Raw genomic sequence first — 24,155 nt, 5'->3', positions numbered from 1 at the left:
ATCACTTCTCACCTTTTGTTTGAATTTGTTTGAATTTTGTGCTATCAGTTATTCATTTGGTAAAAGCAGAAGACAGTTTTTTCTTCTTCAAATCTCACTTTGGAATAAAACTCTTCAGTTTTTGTAACATTTCATAATCTTGAAGCTTGTTGTGTTCCTCATTCCACAGGGAATTTGGGAATTGTTTGGCTTTTATTGTGTGGTTTTGTATAATTAAAATCAGAACAACAAGCAAACTTATTGCAAATCAGCTGGAACAAAGTGAAAACTCGACATGCTCAGTTGCACAAGAACAGGACAAGACTGTAATGGTAATGTTATCTTAACAATACAAATACACATTAAAAATAATAGGCAGCTGTGTTTGTGTGTGTGTGTGTGCGTGTGTGTGTGTGTAGACAAATATGTTACAGCATATAGACTCATATTGTAGCAGATTATTACTGTCTGGTGGGAATAATTTTCTGCTGTTCTGCAGTTTAAGAAGGAGCAGGGCCGGACTTGGTGGTTTGGGGGCCCTGAATCCCAACCCTCTCCCTTTTTAATCCGTCCTTTCTGTTTATAAACTTGGGTAGCTTTTCTTGTTTTAGTTTTTTTTTAACTTCTCTCTCAGCTGCTGATGCAGAGGCAAGAGAAATGAGGTTGAAGTCAACTGGCAAAATCTTATAAGTTGTATCACATTTCACTACAGCCTGACAGAGAAGGGGAGAAGGGGAGGAGGGGAGGAGGGGAGGGGGCATGACTCAAGATTGAAATAATTTATTGTAACAAAAAGAGAGGTGTTTTTCAATAAGTACATTTCTTTTATATTGATTGAAAATAAGTTTACATTAGTTCTATTCTTGTCTTGGCAGTTGCCTGCCTTTGCCTAATGGTGGGGCCGCTCCTGGGAAGGAGAGGTGTGTTGTTGTTGTTGTTTTGTCAGTAGGAGATAAAGACGCATCGGATTTTAAAGCAGTCATGGCATCCACATCTACATGAGCTCATGGTTTTAACCCCCGGACAGGGAGACTTTAGCACTTTTTTAAAGGAATAGTTCACCACAAAATTCAAATTCAAACCATATCTATTCCCCCCCCAATGTCAGCTAAAAAAAAAAAAAGGCAATCAAATTTCTCCAAACAGCTCCTGTAGTGTAATCCAAGTGTTCTGCAGATGGCACACTGTGGCTCCACATAGATGCAAAACAGATGCTCTGTTAACTGGTTTGGGAGGACGGGTGGTGGAGCTACATTGCTGACTCACTGTGTGTTTTGTTTTCCTTCCAACTTCAACACAGTTTCTAATGGACATGGGGAGAGACGACAATGACTGAATTTACAGTTTAGGGGTGAACTGTCCCTTTAATTCAGCAGGGCTGCAAAACAGGAACGCTTCCAGGGATGGACCTGGTCAGGGTGTTGGAGCTTTCCGCAGCTTCCTTGTTTTGACAAATTTAAACAAATTTTTTTTATTGATCCCCATATGGAAATTGTATTTTCTCTTGCACTTCTCCATGAGGAGGTCAGGAAATCCAAGCTGAAGGCCTGAGGACTGTCGGTTTGAATCTCATGAATATCATCAGTCACCGCTGTCACTGTCCACTTTGTGCAGCTTAATGTGGGCAGAAATGCCATGAAAAATGAGACGGAAAACAAAAAAATGACATTTGCGTCCATCCAAATAAGGCAAAGGGGCTTTATTTGTGATACTATCCCTGAGGGGGAAATTCAGCCAAATAATCATTATTAGTTAATTGCTTATCATTGGTGAATTAATTGATGCTGCTATTTAAATTAAAATTAGGCAGATTTAATCATTCAAACGTTTCTCTGAGGCAGAAATAATCTGATTGGTTGAGTTAAACCTCAGTGGGCGGAGCCAAAGAACCACAGTTTTTTCTGGCTAAGTAACATCAGACTGAAGCTCAGTGAAAAAGACAAGAGGTAAGAGAGGAGGAAGCTAATATTATGAAGCCTAGCGCTCTGCTAACTGAAAAATACAATCTATCCATACTTATCTAGGTTAAGTTAACTAGGTTAAGTTATCTAGGTTAGCTAGTTAGCTAGCTGACCTTCAAGTTCAAACTAGCCATACTAGCCTATAGCTCTCTAGGTAAGCTAGTTAGCTAGCTGCTGACCTTCAACATCATGATGCCATGACATGAATGAATGAAAATGAGCCAACTCTCTCTGTTCTCTGTGGTTCTTTAAGTTTTATTTAGCTAAAACTGCAACCTGCAAAACTGAATGGACCCCAAACACAAAATCCCAACAGGACCAGTTCCAAGGACATTGGACACTAAAGAGGTTCTGTAATAATCCCAATTTACAAAAAAAATGACAGACACACATACAAAACGATTGCTAGCAAACAAAATTACGACAAAACATGCCATTTTTTGGAGGATAAACAGTAATTTAAATCCTCAGCTGAAAATTACAGCACTTCCATACTTGATCATCTATATCTTGGAGAACGGCTGCTGACCATCTGGTCATGTTTCTTTTTCCCCAAAATGTAGATACATAGCATTTGGGAACTGAACTTTTCAAATTAAACTGAGGTTCATTTCCATCAAGGTGTTTTGCTTGTTGAGATTACAGGCTGGATCATACAGTCTAACATGGTGGTGGGACTGGTTGGACCAGACCAGACCAGACCAGACCAGTCTGGACCAAAATTGCTGAAATCACTGTGAAACTGCAGAAGAGTTAGCAAGGCCAGGCTGCTCTCAGCTAGTGATGAGTTCAAATGCTATTATGTTAATAATGTTATCTGAAGTTCATCATTCAGTATTCCAAAATATAGAGGATCAAGCTTGTAAACGTCTTGTTTTGTTAATAGAGAGATTACGTTACCATATCCCACAAAATATATCCATATATCCAAGTAATTACAGCAATCAAACATATTGAGAATAATACAACAAATAAAGATGCTAAAACTCTTGGGTTGTCATAATAAATCGTCACCTTAATCCAGAGCAACTTCATGACTGAGTTCCACTGTCCAGAGCTTTAAGAACCAAGAAATTAAGTTTTCACATGTGAAACAAATATCGTCATGTGTAATGGCCGGTCAACATGTGTGAAAACTATGTTCACATCTCAAAAATAGATGATTCCACATCACTTCATAAAGAAAAACAACAAACAAGAACCGCATCAAAGAGTGTGTGTGTGTTTAGATTTGGTCACTGGTCTGTTTGACCACTGTGGCACCTGAAGCAGAGAACATTCAGCTGCTGTCTTCCAACATGGCCGCCGTAACATCAGCATGTAGTTGTTGTTGTGTTCACACCAACCCACTGTGAGCAGGATTTGAACCTGCGTGGGGAAACCCCATTGGATTTCAAGTCCAACGCCTTAACCACTCAGCCATCACAGCTTGACTGGCTCTTCAGGGTGGCAACACACTAGGCAATGTTGTTTTTGGCAAAGTCGATGTGCAACACTCCCAGCAACGGGAAACACAGCTGGACACGGGGGCAACAATGTGCTCAAATGTTTCCTAGCAACAAGATGTTACTATGTCATGAAAGCGACGATTCTGTGGCAACTTCTTGGTCACTGTTGCTCAGAAAAGTTGCCCTGCTTTAACACTGCGGGCAACTTCATTGATGTCTTGCTCTATTCTGACTGATTGTGGGCCAGTGCCTTCGATTACATCTATGAACATAGCTACGCTCCCATCTCAGCTTCTGAAAGTCCCTTTTTTGAGGCTTGAATTCCTAACTGGCTGCTTTTGATGATGTCATGCTCTATCCAGTGAAAGTGTGGTAAAACAGCTCCATGGTCAGGGAAACCATTACAGACCAGAGTCCACTCTGATTGGCCAATTGGCCTGTGAAACTGTTTTAACATGTATCAGTATGGCTTCATCCATCCAAGTGACACAGAGCTGTATCACCTGCTGGCCTGCTGCCATGGATGTTTGGTGAAAACATCCATGGCATCCTCATCAACATTCACTCACATTATCGTCAAGATCGCAGTCACATTTTACCCTTTGCTTCTCATCTGTCCCTTTGTTTATTGTTCCTGTACTCTCCCACACACACACACACACACACACATATTTTGCATATCATCCTCCACTGATAAGGCTCTTCTCGTAAGTACGCTGTGTAAACTGTATGAGTTTCCGCGGCATCACAGCACTGTGTTCACGCGGTGAACTCAGTGCAGATGCAAAGCTTTCTGTCTGTAGAGGACGGCGGTGTTTCCTCACGGCTGTTTGCGGCGTGCGGTCGTGATCCAGGCTCGGCTTCCTGGAACACACTTTGGCAACGTTAGCAAACTGTATTTTCTTTCAGCAAGTATGGGGAACCTGGCTGGTTTAGAGGAACAGTATCCTTCCTGTATGTCCTGTATGTCGAACGCAGTACAAATACAGTGTTGTACTGAGATGCTCCACTGGAGCAGTGGAGGGTTCAGGACTTGCAGGGACTTGCTCAAGGGCTCCTGGGTAGAGGTTAGTGGTTACGGAGGGAAGAGTGTTTTTCATTCACTTTTGACCTCCAGGTTTTCCAAGCTGATTCAGGGGTTTGAACAGGCAACCATTACATCCACCTCAGTTCACAGATTGTGTTTTAGTTCTACAAACATTTCTCTGGAGGCAGAAAGAATCTCATTGGTTGAGTTAAACCTCAGTGGGCGGAGCCAAAGAACCACAGTTTTTCAGAGCACAAGTTAGCTAACTAGCAAACTTGAATGGCAAAGAAACTCTGGTTAAAATATAAATAAAAATAAAAAGAAACGTTGCCATCAAGATGTGATGCACTACGATGTATGCTTGCAAAGTTATGATGACAATAAAAAAATTAAATACAATTTAATTTAATTTAAATATAAATAAAAATATAAATGACAATGACTTCTTTTTTCATTCCTTCATGTCCATGACATCATGATGTTGAAGGTCAGCAGCTAGCTAACTAGCTTACCTAGCTAGCTATAGGCTAGTATGGCTAGTTTCAACTTGAAGGTCAGCTAGCTATCTAGCTAACCTAGATAACTCAGTATGATAGACTGTATTTTTTCAGTTAGCAGCAGAGCGCTAGGCTTCATAATATTAGCTTCCTCCTCTCTTACCTCTTGTCTTTTTCACTGAGCTTCAGTCTAATGTTACTTAGCCAGAAAAACTGTGGTTCTTTGGCTCCGCCCCCTGAGGTTTAACTCAACCAATCAGATCATTTCTGCCTCAGAGAAACGTTTGTAGAACTGAAATCTGCCCTCTGGTCAACAGCATTCAGCTGCTCAGCTGAGGCTGCAGCTAGCTTAGCGGAGCTGTGGACTGACTGTTGGGAAAACAAAGGAGTGAAGCTCTCTCCCCTCAACATGATGTCAGAGCGCTCTTGAGCAAGGCACTGAACAGTTTCCAGGCGTCAGTTCAGAAAAAGGAAGACTGAACAAAGTGAGGTTCTTAAAAACATCATGACATGAATAGCAGCCGCCCCCTTTGAAGATCTGGCCGGTGCAGATTCTTCCTTCACTGAAGTGACGTCAGGGTGTTGTTGTGTTGTTTTGTTCCAACTCACGGCCAACAGCACTGACCTGAGAACTGCTGAACCTGTTAGAAACACCCGTCCCATCAGGCCCATCAGGCCCATCAGGCCGCTTCAGCAGCTGCAGAGCGCCGTCAGCACGGAGGAATGAGACAGAGAGACCGAATAAAAATAAACTTTCACGGCAGGTGATGAGTCGTGGCGGCTGAAGTGTAAAATGCACCGCAGGTAAAGTGAATAGACAAAAGCTGGTAACACTTTACAATAAGGGCACATTAATTAAGTTAGTAAGGTTAGTAAGCATTAACTAAGCCTTAATTAATGTACCGTTATTGTAAAGTGTTACCCAAAAGCTTCAGGTTTGCATCTTCATCGGAGCGTATTGAGCTCACATTACAAAACACGTGTCAGTTAAGTCATCTCCCTCTCTCCCTCTCTCTCTCTCTCTCCCTCTCTCTCTCTCTCTCACACACACACACACATGCACACACACACACACTAGAAACACTTTGAATGTGTGATGGAATGCTGCAGATCCGGCAACGTGCTTTAGAGTTTATCAACTGCAGCATACTAGACACAGCACACACACACACACACACACACACACACACACACACACACACACTTATCAGTATGATCTCACACCATACACTGAGGGCTCCAGTGTTACTTCTGTAATTTTTGTAATCTATCTATCTATCTATCTATCTATCTATCTATCTCGCTAATATTGGGGTCAGGTTGAGGAAGTGTAGAATTACACCCGGTAGAGCAGGAATCTTTAGTCAAATCAGACTTTCCGCATGGCCATACAGCTCTGACTGGGTTGTTTTTGTTATTTTTTATTTATTTATTTAACCTTTATTTAACCAGGCAGGTCAATTAAGAACAAATTCTTATTTACAATGACGGCCTAGCAAGAGGACAAAAGGACCTCTCGAAGGGTAAAGGGAAAAGCAAAAGAAACTAAACAAAGAACAATCCAGATAAGACTATCAGACACAAATGTTACATCACAGAGGCAGAGAAACCCAACACAGTGTGGGAACGGGGAAATAATCAAAACACACACCAAACAAACCAACAAACCAAATAAAATTACAAGTCATGCAAGTCATGAAGCAGAACAGACACATTTCTTTGTCAGTTAAAAGGCCGGGTGGCAGCTGCAGGTGTGTGTGAACAACTCTGCAAATGAGTCCTTAAAAGTAGTGAGAGAGATCAGTTGTACAGTGTTGTTCCTCTTCACATAACACATATTTCACATATTTCTGTTGCCATGTGAAAAACCCCAGTCTTGATGATTTTCACGTCTTAACCTCAGTTGGGGGTTTCCATGCTGCTGCAAACAGTCGCTCACTCAATCAGGGGGAATAAAATAAATGTAAATAAACCTATAGATCTTTGGAGCTTTTGGAAAGTTTACTTGTTGATATTTCCCCTGATGCTTGTTACTTTCTTTTGTCTTCTGCCACTTTCAAGGGACACAGTCATGTACACTTTATGACAGGCTACACCACTGAATAACAAATAAAAACAAATTGGTTTATGGATGTGTTAAAATAAATTTGATGCAGTTTTCTTAGAGCTTGTAGTAGAACTTGTCAAATCCGATGTTGCATTTGGTGACAATTTAATAAAACATCCTGTAAATTAAATCCGTCCCGCATTTTGTGGCAGATAGGTCTTATACTGGATGAAATTAATTAGGCTAGTTTGCTTGTAGTTATGTAAAGAAACATGAAATTCGCCTCCTTTTTGAAAAGCCCAAATGGTTGTTGCGTGAAATATACAGCGGCTCTACCACATCTGGATTGCTGTGCGGTCCGATACTGATGTGGAGCTTCAGGCTTGGAGACAGACTGTGCAGCAGCAGCCTGAAGGCCAGAAGCAGAGGTGGAAAGTAACTCAGTACATTTACCTGAGGTTCTGGCACTTTACTTGAGTATTTCCACTTTGTGAGACTTTCTACTTTTTCCTCACTACATTTATCTGCCGGCTGGAGTTACTAGTTATTTTGCAGAATAAGGTTTTACACGCAAAACATTCGATAAGCTCATAAAATATGTTGCATTGTTAGAGTTTAAACTCCCCAACAGCATATGGAGCAGTTAGACCGACAACATTAAAATACTTCTGACAGGTTCAGGCTTCAGTAATTTAACTCTCTGACTGAATGACGACTTTTACTTTTGATACTTCAGTACATTTTACTGCTAATACGTCTATACTTTTAAACTTTTGAATGCAGAAATTTTACTTTCAATTAAGTTTTTTTCCATGATGATATTGCTGCTTTTACTTGAGTAAAGGATTTGAGGACTTTTCCCACTGTCAGTGAGTTATTAGCCAACTTCACTCAGTTACATAAGAAGCTTCCCTCTCTATCTCTTCTGACTCTGTTGGTGTGACTGATCAGACTGACAGGTCTCAGGTGAGCAGGCCACGCCCCTCCACACCTGCTCACACCTGAGGAACAGCAACCGGCTCTTATCATCCATCTCTACTGACAGACTGACAGCCTTACACACAGGTGGCAGGTAGAGAATATCTTTTTTGTTACAGTAAAATCCACTGAAACAACAATAAAACACAACAGCAAAACAAAAGAAAGCAGCTCAGGACAGGGAAGGTGGATTCATTAACTCTGTACATGAATCTGGATGTTGTGGAGTGAGATTAGCATCTGACAGTTGTTCTGAGTGAGTTGTTGTTGCTGATGCGTTGGGACACACCTCAGTGCTTTTGTCAGGATCAGTCTGTTGTTGTTGGCGGTGAACTCAGTTGCTGCTGTGGTGAATCTGTTTGTTTCTGTTTTGAGTTTTTGGGTGGAATGTGGCCCGGCCCGGTCCTCCTGACAGGGTTGAGTCGTGTTTTCACTATAAAGACAAGAAAGATGGCTAATGAGAGCAGAGATCCAACAGAAACGTCTGGTGAACGGTAATTTGTCACGCTGCTGACGAGTGGAATAATAAATCTGCTTTGTCGTTTGCTGTTTTTGGCTTCGCAACGAGGCTTTTCAGAGCTGAAATGTGCCTTCAGACTCCAGTGGGTGGGGAGCTTTTGTACAAACCAGAAAGTGAGTTTTGAAAGCTGGAAATCTGAGCAGCTGGTGAAGTAATCACTGAGTTATTGGTACTGATCAATAACCTCATCAACCCCCTGCAGATTTATTACAGTCTGTTTGTGGTATATGACATTACAAATCTGACTTATTGCCCATTTAAGGCTCCAGTGGCTGGTAAATCACAAAATTCACTTTTCTTTTCAGTACTTTACCAACTAACTCTGTTTTTAAAGGAAAATAGAACATCCAAAATGTATTTCATGTGGTAAAACATGTCTGTAAATTTGGTGCTTTGCTTTTCTTTCACTTGAATTGAAAGGTAATGTTAATTGAAGGCGAGGCAAGTTTGTTTCTACAGCACATTTCATACAAAAAGTGCTATACACAAGGTATATAAAGACATTAGATGAGAAACACAGGATAAGATAAATAAAAAACAAATAAAAAGAGATAATAAACAGTATAAGATAGGGCTGCAAGTAACGATTATTTTCTCGATTAATCAATTAGATGGTCTATAAAATGTGAGAAAATGGTGAAAAATGTGGATCAGTGTTTCCCAAAGCCCAAGATGACGTCCTCAAATGTCTTGTTTTGTCCACAACCCAAAGATATTCAGTTTACTGTCATAGAGGAGGAAAGAAACCAGAAAATATTCACATTTAAGAAGCTGGAATCAGAGAATTACGACTTATTTTTCTTAAAAAATTACTCAACCCGATTAATCGATTATCAAAATAGTTGCCGATTAATTTAATAGTTGACAACTAATGCAGTGCAGAACAAAAAGGTTTTGAGCCTGGTTTTAAGTCAAAGTAGTTTTAAAAGGTTCTACTGTGGACTCACTCGGTAACATCATGCGTCTTCATATGACTCGCATGTGAAATCAATAACAGTTCTGACAAGGAATGCTAACAAAAGAAACTCTAAGTTGCTTTGTGTGTGAAGTGTTTGGCCTTGTGTCGGTAAGCTTTGGTCCTTACACAGAACCGCTGCACATACGCCTGTATCGTCCTTCTCTCCATTCATGAGTGAATAAATCTTTAATATTGATGGAAGACTGTTGGTGTGCTTTTATAAAGTAATTATTCAATGCAGAACCTGCAAGATTATCAGACAAATATAATAAAGCCTGGGACCAAAACACTTCAACATCCCTCTTTTTTTTCTCTCTTTCTTGTTGATCTAGTAACTTTATTTTTTAACCTTTATTTAACCAGGTATTCCCACTGAGATTACAAGTCTCTTTTTCAAGGTAGACCTGGTCAAGAAGGCAGCATCGAGACAAACAGAAAACCCCACTGAATGGCACCTTTACTTCCTTGATTTGATGCATTTCATCAAATCAAGGGAGAAGTCAGGGAGAGAAAGGCAGTTTTATTTTTAATGGGAGGGGTGTGGAGGGGCGGGACTGTTAAAAAATCTGATGGTTTTACTGGTTAGAAGTTTCCCCCTCCAGGAAGGAAAAGTAACAGGAGTTCATTTCATGGAGACTTTAAAGACAAAGAACATGCAACAATGTACCAAAGCAAAATAGGTCACATTAGAGAGAGAGACAAGTAAAATGAGACCAATATCAAGCCAGCAGGCTCAGGGCCAAACTGATTTAAATCTTCACTAAACAAAGTAAAGACACAAGAAATAAATACAAACACTTACCAAACAATACGTACCTGGGTTCAAATCCATCCCAGGACCTTTGTCACACTTCATCCCCCTCTCTCTCTCTCCCAGTCTTTCCCGTCTCTCTCTACTTTGAACTGTTGAATAAAGACGAAAATGCCTAAAAAAAAATAACAACAGTACTCCACCATCACCTCCTTGTCTGTTCCTCAGGTTTGTGTTGCAGCACCATGATGGCGGAGGCGGCGGGCCCGGCCCCGGATCTGGATCTGTTCTCGGAGCAGGAGCTGACCTGCTCCATCTGTCTGGACCTGTTCAACGAGCCGGTCTCCACTCCCTGCGGACACAACTTCTGTCAGGTGGGCTTCTCTCTCTCTCTCTCTCTCTCTCTCTCTCTCTCTCTCTCTCTCTCTCTCTGTCTCTCTCTCTCTCTCTGTCTCTCTCTCTCTCTCTCTCTCTCTCTCTCTCTCTCTCTCTCTCTCTCTCTCTCTCTCTCTCTCTCTCTCTCTCTCTCTCTCTCTCTCTCCCAGAGTCTCTTCTCCACTCCACTCTGCCTGAAGAGCTCAGTGTGTTGACATGAGTTCACAAGGCTGCAGGGGTCCAGGAGTGCTGAGCAATCACTCAGCGAATGGGCTGCGTTAATAGCAGTGGTGGAAAGTAACTAAGTACATTTACTCAAGTACTGTATTTAAGTACAATTTTGAGGTACTTGTACTTTACTTGAGTATTTCCATTTCATGCTACTTTGTACTTATACTCCACTACATTTCAGAGGGAAATATTGTCCTTTTTACTCCATTACATTTATTTCACAGCTATAGTTACTAGTTACCTTTCAGATCATTATTTTATATTTAAAACATTTGATCATCTTTATAAAATAACTATAAAATAGCATTGTTATAGATTAGACTACCCAAAAGTATAGCTAAATTGTTAAGATTAGCTTCACGTTGACAACTTTAAAATGCTGCTTACATGTACATGTATGTCAATAAATCAGTATTAATATTCCAATAATTTATGAAAAATATAACTCTCTAAATGGGGACAGTTTGCATAATGAGTACGTTTACTTTGATACTCTAAGTACATTTTGCTGCCAATACTTATGTACTTTTACTTAAGTAAGTTTTTGAATGCAGGACTTTTACTTGTAATGGAGTATCTTTACATTGTTGTATTGATACTTTTACTGAAGTAAAAGATCTCAGTACTTCTTCCACCACTGGTTAATAGCTACATTCATGTGAAATTGTAGCTAATGTGCAATAATTTACACAGAAATACCTTGTTTCCTTTGCTGCGGCAGTGATCCAATTTCTCCTCAAGTTCCTCTCAAACTAAGATAAAGTTTTGTCTTCCCACTTTCGAAAATGTTTTCTGGGAAATGTTGGAAACTTGGCTAGCCTGAAATTCAGACTGAATAGTCATTTTGTTAAAACTCCATTATTCATTATTCAACAAACACGATTCAGGAGTGTGGAACCAGGCTAATAAAAGGCTGACAGCACTGATTGAATCTCCACTCTTCTTCTCCTCTTTTTTTTTTTGCAGGCGTGTATCGGAGGCTACTGGGCGTCCAGCGCCGTGTGCACCTGCCCGCTCTGCAAGAGGCAGTTTGACGAGCGTCCGCGGCTCAGCGTCAACAAAGTCTTCTCCCTCATCGCCGACAAATACAAGCTGGCCCGCTACGGCGCGGCCGGGTTGCCCGCGGCGACGGGAAGCTGGGTACCGCCGACGGCAAACGGCGCCGCGGGTGGCGGTGGCAACCCGTTCACGATGGCGGCGGCGGCGGCGGACGAGGACGCGGTGACGTGCGACGTGTGCACGGGTGTCAAGCGGCCCGCCGTCAGCTCCTGCCTCACCTGCACGGCCTCCTACTGCGAGGAGCACGTCCAGCCGCACAGAGCCACCGCCTTCTACGCCAAACACCGCCTGCTCGACCCCCAGGAGGCGCTGAAGGGACGAACCTGTCTGCTACACCGCCGCCTGCTGGAGGTGAGGCGGGAGCGCAGGATGAATACTGTGAAAGGATAACACTGAATACAAGTTCAAGCTCTTTTGTTGTCATATGCACAGAGAAAATGGACAGTGAAATTCTTAGATACATCGGTGGGTTTAGAGATTTCATGGGCAATAGTGATGATAGGAAAAACCTTAAATTACACCACTTATCCTTTAATATCACTGGTGGTAATAATAGTAGTAGTATAAGTATTATTTGGCAGGGTTTGGGTCAATTCATGAATGAACTCATAAATTTAAATTCAGCTGAGGAATTGGAATTTGAAAAAAACCTACAGGAAACAGAATTGGAATTGAACTGGAATTTCAGGAAATCAAATTTAATTTCCATGTTTTGAAATTCCACGTTTTTGTTGTTTTTTCTTCCCACATATCCGAGATTCCACAGTGTGTTATATATGATCAATACTGAACATCATAAAATGTTAAAGGAACCGTACAGCTGCAGAACATGTAATGGTACTCCACACATTATGACTGAATGTGTTTGATTTGTTGAACCGTCTTTTATTTGATTCATAATGTTTTGATTTATAATGTTCAAACTCTCTTAGAAGTGGAATTTCATGGAATTTAATGGAATTCAGTTCTGATTCCTGTCGTTCTGATTCAGTTCACATTGTGTTTCCTTACAGCTGGGAGACTTTCACACTCACACTGAACTGAACTGAGTTTACCATGAAATCTCTATTCAGTTCATGAATGAACCGACCCTGATGTTAGAATGCCTGACAGATGGATGGATTAAACAGACTTGCAGAGTTAACTGCCAGTGAGATACTTGCTAGAGCAGTGGTTCTTAGTGTGGGGTCCGGGGACCACCAGGGGTACCTGATGGGGTTCCACGGGGGTCCCCAGCAAATTGATGAATTGTTAAACTTCACCATTATTTCATTTGCAAGAAATTAACACAATTAGAGAATGTAGAAGAATGACTGTTTTGATCATAGTTTCTCTGTTATCTCTCTACCTACAACACAGACAGTCATGGAATTCTGGACCAAATCATATCTAACAATAAAAATATTCTCAGATTTGGGTTCGAGAGACAAAATCTCATCAAATGGGGGTCCGTGGCCCTAATGTGGACTAAATTAGGGGTCCTTGATATGAAAAAGGTTGAGAATCACTGTGCTAGAGGTGTACATTGGCATAAATAACTAGAGAGGGATTTCACTCCTGCATCACATCACACGCATGTGATCAGGAACAAAAAAAATAACATGAAAGCAAAAGAAACATTAGGAAGACGGTCATCTCCCGCAGAGCTGTGTGTCCCAATACACAAAAATAAATTGATCTTATCTCTCAAAGTTATAGTGAAAGTGTTTTGCCCTCCTGATGTTGCGTTTACTGACCCAGGTGTACTGTCGGACGTGTCAGCGCTGTATCTGTGCCATCTGTGTGCTGGAGGAACATCGCACACACAAGACCGTCTCTGTGCAGACGGAGAGGCAGAACAAACAGGTAGGGGGGGCCGTCCCGCAACAGAAGGGTCACAGGTTCAATCCCTGTGACACTCTGTCTGTGTGTGTGTGTGTGTGTGTGTGTGTGTGTGTGTTGTGTGTGTGTTCAGTCTTTAGAGGCGGCCCGCATCTAGTTAATACCAAAAGGCATGCAGCCCGTCAGGCCAGTAAGACAGATAAAGAACATCTTGTTATGTAACACCTCTCCTTATTGCTCCTCTTCCTCCCCTCCTCTTCTTCATCGTCCTCTCCTTTTCCTTCTCCTCCTCCCCTCCTTCTTCCTCCTCCCTTCCTCTCCTCTTCCTCTTCTCATTTTCTCTTCTCCTCCTCTCCTTCTTCCTCCTCTTATTTTCTCTTCCTCCTGCCCTCCTCTCCTCTTCCTTCTTCTCTCCTCTTCCTCCTCTTCCTCTCATTCTCTTCTCCTCTTCCCCTCCTCTTCCTCCTCTCATTTTCTCTTCTCTTCCTCCCCTCCTCTTCCTCTCCTCTTCTTCCTCCTCCCTTCCTCTCCTCTTCCTCTTCTCATTTTCTCTTCTCCTCCTCTCCTCTTCCTCCTCTTATTTCTCTTCTCCTCCTGCCCTCCTCTCCTCTTCCTTCTTCTCTCTTCTTCCTCCTCTTCCTCTCATTCTCTTCTCCTCCTCCCCTCCTCTTCTTCCTCTTCCCTCTTCTTCCCCCTCTCATTTACTCTTCTCCTCCTGCCTCCTCTCCTCTTCTCTTCCTTCTTCCCTCCTCTTCTTCTCTTCCTCCTCCCCTCCTCTCCTCCCTCCTATTCTCCCTCCTCTCCTCTTGCCAGGTAGTTGACAATAGTGACTAAGAATTCATATTGTGTCTTTCAGTTTCTCTATCAGTTATTATTCTTCCATCTCTCCATCTCTCCATCTCTCCCATCTCTCCCTCCAGAAACTGGTGGCGAAGACGGAGCTGGAGATCCTGAACCGGATGGAGGGGAAGAACATCCGTCTGTCTGAGCTGAGGGAGAGACTGGAGGGAGTCCAGGTAAACCACACTGCTGTTTGTCATGTGACCAAAACACATTCGCTTTGAAATCACATGTGTGTTTTCACATGTGCAGTCATCACACATGTAATCTTCTCTTGTACAGCACCTTGTAATGTTTGTTTTGAAAAAATAAAGTTTAAATAAAGTTTAGTTAACTTTACTTACTTGACTGTAACTGACTTTACACTGGTTTTTACATTTTGTACACTTGAATGTCTTGTGTGTGTTAGTGTGGTTAGTGTTGTGTGTTTGTATTTGTGTGGATTGTATTATGTAGACTTTCAGTTGTAACCTAAAGGGACTGCAGATGAAAATTTGCTCTAAGCTGAATCTGGTACAATATATCAAATGGTAACATTTATATTTAACATTGTACATGGTCCCTTTAAAAATAAATTAATTAAATAAATAAATAAATGACTAATCAGACAGTGTGAGATCAGCTGGTTCCAGAGGAGCGGGTCAGTTTGAATGGGGAGATGATCTGATGTGACCTGTGATGTGACTGTGATGTGACCTGTGATGTGACCTGTGATGTGACTGTGATGTGACCTGTGATGTGACCTGTGATGTGACCTGTGATGTGTGATGTGACCTGTGGTGTGACCTGTGATGTGTGATGTGATATGACCTGTGATATGACCTGTGATGTGTGATGTGACCTGTGACCTGTGACCTGTGACCTGTGATGTGACCTGTGATGTGACCTGTGATGTGTGATGTGACCTGTGGTGTGACCTGTGATGTGTGATGTGATATGACCTGTGATGTGTGATGTGACCTGTGACCTGTGACCTGTGACCTGTGATGTGACCTGTGATGTGACCTGTGATGTGTGATGTGACCTGTGATATGACCTGTGATGTGACCTGTGATGTGTGTGTGTGTGTGTGTGTGTGTGTTGCAGAGCTATGCGGACGGGGAGCAAGGTGAGCTGGAGCACCTGCTGGACGCAGCGTCCCGCTCCCTGGACCGGATCCGCTCCGAGCTGGTGGACGGCATGCAGGACAAACGGGGCGCCGTGGTGACGAAGGGGGAGGGGCTAGTGAGCCGTCTGGAGGCGGAGCTAAGCCAGCTGAAGGAGAGGAGGGCCACACTGGAGGCCCAGGCCACCAGCCAGGATCACATAGGCTTCCTGCAGGTGGGAACTGAACACAACACAGGACAGACCAAAACACAGGAGGTGATGTCACTGTCCCATGTGCAATTTGACTATTCTTATTCTCTCCTCTTTCCTCTCCTCTCTTCCTCTCTTGTCCTCTCCTCTCCTCTCCTCTGCCCTTCTCTCCTCCTCTTCCTTTCCTCTTCTCCTCTCTTGTCCTTTCCTCTGCCCTCCTCTCCTTGTTTCCTCTGCTCCTCCTCCTCTCCTTGTTTCCTCCCCTTTCCTCTCCTCTCCTCTCACCCCTCCTCTCTTCTCTTCCTTCTCTCCTCCTCCTCTCCCCTCATTTCCTCTCCTCTCGCCTCCTCCCCTCCTTTCCTCTCCTCCTCTCCTCTCATTTCCTCTCCTCTCGCCTCCTCCCCTTCTCTCCTTTCCTCTCTTCTCTCCCCTCCTCTTCTCTTCCTTCTCTCCTCCTCCTCTCCCCACATTTCCTCTCCTCTCGCCTCCTCCCCTTTCCTCTCCTCCTCCTCTCCCCTCATTTCCTCTCCTCTCGCCTCCTCCCCTCCTCTCCTCTCCTCTCTCCCCTCCTCTTCTCTTCCTTCTCGCCTCCTCCTCTCCTCTCCTCTTGCCTCCTCCTCTCCTCTCCTCTCCTCTCCTTATTTCCTCTCCTCTCCTCTCCAGAGTTTTGAGGAGGCCACAGCTCCTCTGGCTGCAGACTCTGACCTGCAGGAGTTGGATGAGGAGTCGGAGCTCTCCCTCCACTTCCAGTTGGGGGAGGTGAAGAGCGTGCTGGCCGAGGTGAAGGAGAAGATGGATGAGATCAGGATGGGGGAGGTCCGCTCCCGAGGCTCCAGTGAGTTCAGGGCAGGCTTGTTAACAGTCAACCAGTGTAGGGAGTTACTTTAAATTTTTTTTACATTAACTTACATTTGGGTAAAATTATCATTTTGGCAAAACAAGGCTACATTCCAAGCTTTCCAACCTGATAGTGGGGATTGAAAGGATCAAAACCACTGTCCTGATAAGAGATGTATATTAAAAATATTCCTGTGGCCCTAAAATGATCATGTATGATGGGGAAATACGGACGGAAGGTACGGAAATAAGAACCAAGGAGAAAAGGTAGAAAATGTAACTGATATAACTGGCTGGTCTCCTGGTAAACATGTGTGTCTCCATCATGGAGGAACACTGGAAAATTAATAATGTTAGTTAATAAAGTGTAAATCTGTATCAAGCAGCTAGAAGCAGAGAGCAGCTGAGTCAGCTTGTTGTGGTGTGGCTGTAGATCCATTCAGTAACGTTCTCAGTAAAAGTGAATAGTGTGATAAGGTGGATTTGTTTCCAAATGTAGGTTACTGTGACACAGTAAACTGTCTTGTCTTTAGCTCTAGTCTCTACTCCAAAACATGAAGAGTTGTAGCTTGAGAAGAGTCAGCTCAGCTAACCTGAACAAACTGTTAGCTAGCTAACTAGCGAGCAAACACACTGATGTTAATGTGAACGTGCTAACGCTAGATGCTACTAGATACGTTAGCTAGTGTGCTAATCAGATGTGTTTGCTGACCAGATACTATTGTTAGCTAGCTAACAAGCTGACATTATCTAAACACTAAATCAATCAGATGAATCAGTGATGAAATGATCAGTTCAGTCAGAAACAGACAGAAATTAACTGTCTGTCCAATTCTGTTGAGACAGACAAGATGGACGATTAGAAACACAACCAGGTGTTGTCAGCCATTGTTGCCCAAGAGCTGAGGACCTCCAATATGGCCGCCGGAGGGTGTATTAAAGTCACTTAAAAGCCCTCACCTATTGGAGAAAAAGGGGATGGGTTAGGGCGGGAATGTAATTTTGAAGATGCCTCACTTATGCAAGGAAGTGAATGACTCTAGGAGAATCAGGTGAAGACCAGGCAGGCTGCAGCTTTCTGGATGGGTTGAAGTGGCGGTCGAACTTAAGCAGCCCAACTATCTGTGTGTGTGTGTGTGTGTGTGTGTGTAAGTGTGTGTGTGTAAAATCACTTGGTGTTACTCTGTGTTCCAGTTTCGTCCGGCGAGGGCATGCTGAGTGAGAGCATGCTCAGTGTGAGGGGAGGAAACGCCAGCATGAGGAAGAGCCAGTGGTCTCTGAGAGGTGAGTCAGGCACACAAGCATCAAGTAAAGTGAATCTTATTGATCTACTTTGAACATGCTTTCCACTTTTCACTTTTTGTTTATTTGGGTTAGCATAATAAGGTCCTGAGCTTGGCTTATAATCAGCTTTTTATCCGTGAAAACTGCGAGTTCAGGATTTGTAGCTTGGCCAGAATGTCTCACTTTGGCTCCTTGTTTTCCCTGCAGATCTCAAGAAGATCAAGACAGGCTCAGGTATGTGTCTGTGTGTCAGTCTGCTGTGTCGGCAGGATAAATCACAATATTACCATCAGCATGTTTTTCTATAGCAGCGTTTCCTGAACTAACATTCTGTCATTCTGCTCCAGGCCTAAAGAAGATCCGACCCTACATAGGTGAGGATTTAAAGCCTTTTATCTAAAAAAAAAGCCCCCCAAAAAACCCTCTTCCCATCCTCCAGTTATTCAGTTATTTTACTTCCCTCAGCCGTGTTTTATCACTTCCTGTGCGTGCGCCTGTACTTCCTGTCCACAGAGGACGTGACGCTGAACCCCGTGACGGCGTACCCCTTCCTGATCCTGTCGGAGGACCGGAAGCAGGTGAAGCGAGGCGAGAAGCTCCAGTTCTACAGGAACAGCCAGCACCGCTACGACGTCTGGTCCTGCGTCATCGCCAAGGAGGGCTACAGCTCCGGGCGCCACTACTGGGAGGTGAGGGGGGGCGGGGGTTATAGACGCCACTACTGGGAGGTGAGGAGGGGCGGGGTTACAGAAGCCACTACTGGGAGGTGAGGGGGGGGGGGGGGGGGGGGGGGTTATAGACGCCACTACTGGGAGGTGAAGGGGGGGACGGGGTTACAGATGCCACTACTGGGAGTGAGGAAGGGGGGGCGGGGTTACAGAGCGAGTCAAGGCTCAGTCATGATAAGTTCTCATGAGTCCATCTTTCTCTTTCTCTTTACTTTGGTTCGTTCTACTTCTCATACACTAAGCTGACATGTGTGTTGTGTATAAAGCTGCAACCGAGTCGACCTAACAAATAAACATCATGCTGCCTTCAAGGTGCTGTCGGAAATGTCAGAGTTATGAGTTGAGCGAGCGTGAACGATATAAACAAGAAGGTAAATATGACTGAGATGTGACGTTTATGGGCAGAGAGCATGGAAACCTTGTCAAAAACTGACTTTTTTATTATAGTTTGAATTAAATATATCACCACATATATAAAATTACCCAAAATTAATTTTAAAGATTAAAGAAAAAATAGGCTATATCTCTAATACATTGAGATAATACATTTTTTATAATCTCAGGCCACCACTGGATCAATGCAGTGTCATAACTAGTTAGTAGGAGGTTAGAGGTCAGAGTCAGAGGGTGAAGGCTAAATGTCATGTAATAAATAATAAAAAAACATTGTGCCATTCGTGACTCAACAATATTCAGGTTTTCAGTCCAATCAAAGACACAGATGGAGATACGGCGGCTGATTTCCTCACTAATAAGCGAAATCAGCTGAGTTTGTGTTTGGTTGGAATGAAAACCTGCATATTGATGGGTCACGTCGGCACATGTTATATAGGAGGACAGAGGTGGAAAGTATCTAACTATATTTACTCATGTCCTGTACCTAAGTACAGTGCCAGTACCTCAAAATTGTACTTGAGTATTTCCATTCTGTGAGACTTTCTACTTCTATTTCAGAGGGAAATCTTGTACTTTTTCCTCCACTACATTTATCTGCCGGCTGGAGTTACTAGTTACTTTGCAGAATAAGGTTTTACATGCAAAACATACGATAAGCTCATAAAATATGTTGCATTGTTAGAATTTAAACCAAGGTTATTATTGTTAACGAAAACTAACGAAATAACAAAAACTAGGCGTGAAAAAACATTTTCGTTAACTGAAATAAAAATAAAAACGAGGCTTTACAAAAAAACGATAACTAACTGAAACTGTATTACTAAAATAAACTAAAATTATAGAGAAAATGTCTTTAGTTTTCGTCTTTGTCAATTTATTTCATACATAAGCCTAGTATTTTGAATTTTTGAATCTCGCCCCTGACAAATACCCCATATTACAAAAAAGACTAAAGCTAACACTGAAACTAATAAAAACTCAAGTAAAACTAAGCATTTTCAAAAAATAAAAACTAAACTAAACTAGCAAACCCGCTTTAAAAACGAATTAAAACTAAACTGAAATTGTGAAAACAAAAAGTCAAAATGAAATAAAAATAAAAACTAATGAAAAATGCAAAACTATAATAACCTTGGTTTAAACTCCCCAACAGTATATGGAGCAGTTAGACCGACAACATTAAAATACTTCTGACAGGTTAATGCTTCAGTAATTTAACACTCCGCTGAACATTCAGAGTAAAAAGGGTCAGAGGAAGAAAACATACAGGATTACAAAACTATCCCCCCTCTCCCCCTCCCCCATATCTCAGGTGAGTGTCGGGGAGAATAAGGACTGGAAGCTGGGCGTCGTCCGGGAGTCGGCCCAGAGGAAAGGCCTGTTCGACATGAGCCCCCCCAACGGGTACTACGCCCTCTGGTGGAGCGGGAGCCAGCTGCGTGCGCTCACCGCCCCGCCGCTCACCAAGGTCAGCTCACACCCTGTCGCTAATCTATTGGCATAATTGATATTGATTAGGAGTTTACCCATCTTTCTATCTCTCTGTCTCTCTGTTGACCTTTTCAATACGACTAAACTGTAGATTCATAAATCCCACTGCACTTGCTCTTTAAGTTGTGTATTAAAAACAACCATGGTGATGATTGTGTGTGTATATATGACAGCAACTTTGTGACTGCATTATGAGCTATTTATGTTGGTTTTGATGTAGATTCTTAAAAATAGTGGAACTCATTACCTACACACATTAAACAAATCAGAAATACCTATTCAAAAAATCACTCCAACAGAAACTAATGAGAGAGTCCACACAACAGGAATGATGCCACCTGCTATGATGTTTTGTTTGGGATTTCAACTCATTAGTTTGTTTGATAACCTCTGTACATGCATTGGTTAAGTTATCTGATATTTTGATTACTTGACCTTTTAATTATGTATGTTTGTATGTCTGTATGCTGTCAGTGTTTGTATAATTTTATGTGGACCACAGGAAGATTAGCAACCGCTGTAGTGGAAGCTAATGGGGATCCGAATAAAGAATAAAAATATGTCTCTAGCCATCGCTCTATGTATTTGCTGCCAGTCTTCTGTAAAATCACTTCTAAAAAAACACATTTTACAGGCTTTTATGTTCGTTTTTTAACAATATTCTCATTGTATTTACCTGTTTTATTCCTCTGTTCTTAAATCACGTCTGGGATTTTTATTGTTTATCTTACTTGTTGTATTTGTTCTGTACTTTCTAGCTCTATTTTGAGGACCTCACCTCCTGATGATGTTATACGTAAAGTGGTATTGAATCATTTTTGTCTTTCTGTCTGACGTCCAGGTGAAGACGCCACCGAAGCTGCGGCGGGTGGCCGTGTTCCTGGACGTGGAGGAGGGCCAGGTGTCGTTTTACAACGCCAAGACGGGCGGCGAGATCTACAGCTTCACGGGGTCGGAGTTCAGCGAGAGGATGTTCCCCGTGCTCGGCACCGGAGACAAGGAGGTGCCCCTGGTCCTCATGACGACACAGGCCAGCCTGCACGAATGAACGAAGAGGAAAAAAACAACCAAAAAAAAAAACAGGAGGGAGAGAAGGAGGGGAAAGTCCTCCTCTCTGGTCCTGATGATGGGGGAGGGGGAGGGAGCGAGGGGAAGGGGGAGGGAGTGAGGGGAAGCACGGTGAAACAGAGGGCTTTCAGGTCACATGACATGACATCATATACCCCCTCTGGCGGCCATATTGGAGGTCTTCAGCAGGGCAACAGTAGGCATGAGCAGCTGATGGAGTCTCTGACAACACCCAGCCTGGCCGTCCCAACAGAACTCACTGTCACTTTCTGTGCTGTGTTTGACCGGAAACTGATAATCTGATCAATCTGATTGTGTGTGTTAGATCATGTCAGCTTGTTAGCTAGCTCAGCGGTTCTCAGGCTTTGTTGGGTTGTGAATCCTGAACTTTTAAAACAAAGTGCAGATTGATTATTTCATTTGATTATCACAGGAGGCAGAGAGGCTGAAAACTATTCAGTATTTCACAAAAAAAAGCAAACATTTTAGAAAAATCTGATAAATTACACAGGATAAATCTGTATGGTAGAAATGTTGTTTTCCTCATCTCATAACTTTTCTCACGGCCCCCTGGGGGGTCCCTACCCCAAGTTTGAGAACCACTGAGCTAGCTTACCATAGTATCTGGTCAGCTAACCATCACTGTCTTGGAAACAAATCCACCTTATCACACTATTCACTTTTACTGAGAACGTTACTGAATGGATCTACAGCCACACCACAGCAAGCTGCCCCAGCTATAGCTCTCTGTTTCTAGTGTAATTGTTATATATTTAGATATAATTTGACACACAGCTGATTCCCCAAAGGACCTCATGATGACGGACTCAGATGTGGTCGCTGGGAATTTTGTGCTGAATCTGCAAAGCCTCTATAGTTCGCATGAGTGAAGGAAAAAAGAGAAAGAGAGGGGGATGGAGGGAGGAAGAGAGAGAGAGAGAGAGAGAGAGAGAGAGAGGGAACGCTGACTGGCATTAGTCTGCCTGTATTTGGCTTTGGGAAGGAGAGGGAGAACTAAACTGATTCATAGTGAAGAGAGAGAGAAAGAAAGAGAGAGGGGTTGAGAGAGATGATGAGACACATTATTCTGCCTGTATGAAGCGAGAGAGACAAACCATCTGTCGTAATAAATATGTAATAAATATAAATTTTAAGGGTTGTATACACCGGTGTGTGTGTGTGTGTGTGTGTCCGTCTCCTCTCGTTCTGACTGCAGACAGATGGAGGAGGGGAGCTCACTGGACTCTGTGTATCATAGTGTTCAAACAAGTGTGGAATAACGGGATAAATCGAATCACACTGAAGTCCTGAAGTCGACGACGAGCTGTAAATGTTGATCACATGACTAATTATTGTTTAAAGAAATAAAAAGTCTGGCTGGAAGACGAGGAAGTGCGTTCAGTCTACTTTCTGTGAAGTGTTGTTTCTGTTATCTTTCCTACTAGTAATGACACTGCTATAGGGACTCGGCATTGAAAATTAACTGTGTTTCGTTGCTTGTTCTTCCTCTGTCCTTCCTCTTATTTCCCAGTTAACCATAGGATTACATTATCACTCATTTTTAAAATACGGAAAAAGTTTACTTGAAGTTCCTCATTCAGTATTTCTAGAAATTACAGCATGAAACTGTGCAAAACTTATCATTGACTTGGGTTGCCTACCATCTTTTAAAAATGTGATCCTATAATTAATACTATAGTTTGCCAGACTCCACCTGGTACACAGAGCCACGTTTCTCTCCTCATCATTCCAGTGGCATCGACCGGGCCGGATTCACCAGTGTGTTCTTAAGATAGATCTTAAGAAATGACATAAGAGGAAATTTTAGGAAGTTCTTAAGAAGGCTCTTAAGTGCAATTCCTCAATATTTTCTTAGTAACAGTCTCATTTCTTACGAATTTCTCTAATTTTCCTACTTAAGAACTTCTCAAAATAGGGCCTGAATTTATTCTGGTTAATAAACGTTAGGCTTACTGCCATTGAGGCTAGGAGACAAGGCTAGGAGGCTAGGAGACAAGGCTAGGAGGCAACCCAAAGTGCTTCCATCTACGAAACAATTGGGGAAAAACCTATTTAGAGCAACTAGAGCAAAGATTTAAACATTGGTTGCTGTTGGTAACTGTAAAATTTGCAGCTTATTTCCAACAGACATGAGACAGAGGCCTACCTGGCCCTACACCAAATAAAGCTTTACAATAAATGTTCATCTTAATGTTAGGTGTAGGGGAACCTATGAAGACTTTGAACTATAACCTACTTGTCTAAAATGTGTTTAAATATATGATATTAGAGGCTTACCTTTTCACTGTAGGAGTTTTAAGACAGGTGAAGGGCCGTCTTAAAGTTAAGAAAAAAATCAAGAACAAATTTCAGAACTTTCATTTCAAGAATACCATTTATTCCTAAGTTTTTTCTTAGGAAGAAACATAAGAAGAAAGTTAAGAAAATATATAAGAACTGTTTTTGAGAATAGCATTTTTTCCCTTTTTTTTTTCTTAAGATTAAAGTTAAGAAGAAAATGGCACTTGAGGTGTTTTTTTTTCTTAAGAGGGTTTTGTGAATC

At 42.4% G+C, this 24,155-nt stretch overlaps 1 protein-coding gene and 1 non-coding gene across 2 annotated transcripts; one reads left to right on the top strand and one right to left on the bottom strand.

Moving 5' to 3' along the window:
• Window positions 1–3,287: 3,287 nt before the first annotated feature.
• trnas-uga (transfer RNA serine (anticodon UGA)) lies at window positions 3,288–3,369 on the bottom strand. The gene has a single exon. It is a non-coding gene; the product is annotated as a tRNA-Ser (tRNA).
• A 4,580-nt stretch (window positions 3,370–7,949) lies between these two features.
• Window positions 7,950–21,629, top strand: LOC139661415 (E3 ubiquitin-protein ligase TRIM7-like). The gene is made up of 13 exons (XM_071539839.1): window positions 7,950–8,031; window positions 10,395–10,540; window positions 11,739–12,182; window positions 13,572–13,676; window positions 14,573–14,668; window positions 15,579–15,812; window positions 16,452–16,623; window positions 17,820–17,909; window positions 18,117–18,143; window positions 18,257–18,283; window positions 18,423–18,598; window positions 20,346–20,501; window positions 21,366–21,629. Exons 2-13 carry the CDS (start codon window positions 10,412–10,414, stop codon window positions 21,570–21,572), a joined length of 1,863 nt encoding a protein of 620 aa, XP_071395940.1. The 5' UTR covers window positions 7,950–8,031; window positions 10,395–10,411; the 3' UTR covers window positions 21,573–21,629.
• Window positions 21,630–24,155: the final 2,526 nt, after the last annotated feature.

The sequence above is a fragment of the Centroberyx affinis genome, unplaced genomic scaffold, assembly GCF_046629955.1.
Source record: "Centroberyx affinis isolate AG114_WGS23_722 - 3 ecotype Tasmania unplaced genomic scaffold, CSIRO-AGI_Caff_v1 ptg003527l_1, whole genome shotgun sequence".
Lineage (NCBI taxonomy): Eukaryota > Metazoa > Chordata > Actinopteri > Beryciformes > Berycidae > Centroberyx > Centroberyx affinis.
Note: the sequence above shows the minus strand (reverse complement) of the source record. Positions and strands in the feature narration are given on the sequence as shown.

What these genes read in the sequence shown, in the direction of transcription:
- LOC139661415 (XM_071539839.1), top strand. Translation starts at nt 10,412, where the DNA reads ATGATGGCGGAGGCGGCGGGCCCGGCCCCGGATCTGGATCTGTTCTCG. An exon ending in CGGAGAGGCAGAACAAACAG is followed by an intron (nt 13,677 to 14,572) that starts GTAGGGGGGGCC and finishes CTCTCCCTCCAG; the next exon opens with AAACTGGTGGCGAAGACGGA. An exon ending in GAAGATCAAGACAGGCTCAG is followed by an intron (nt 18,144 to 18,256) that starts GTATGTGTCTGT and finishes ATTCTGCTCCAG; the next exon opens with GCCTAAAGAAGATCCGACCC.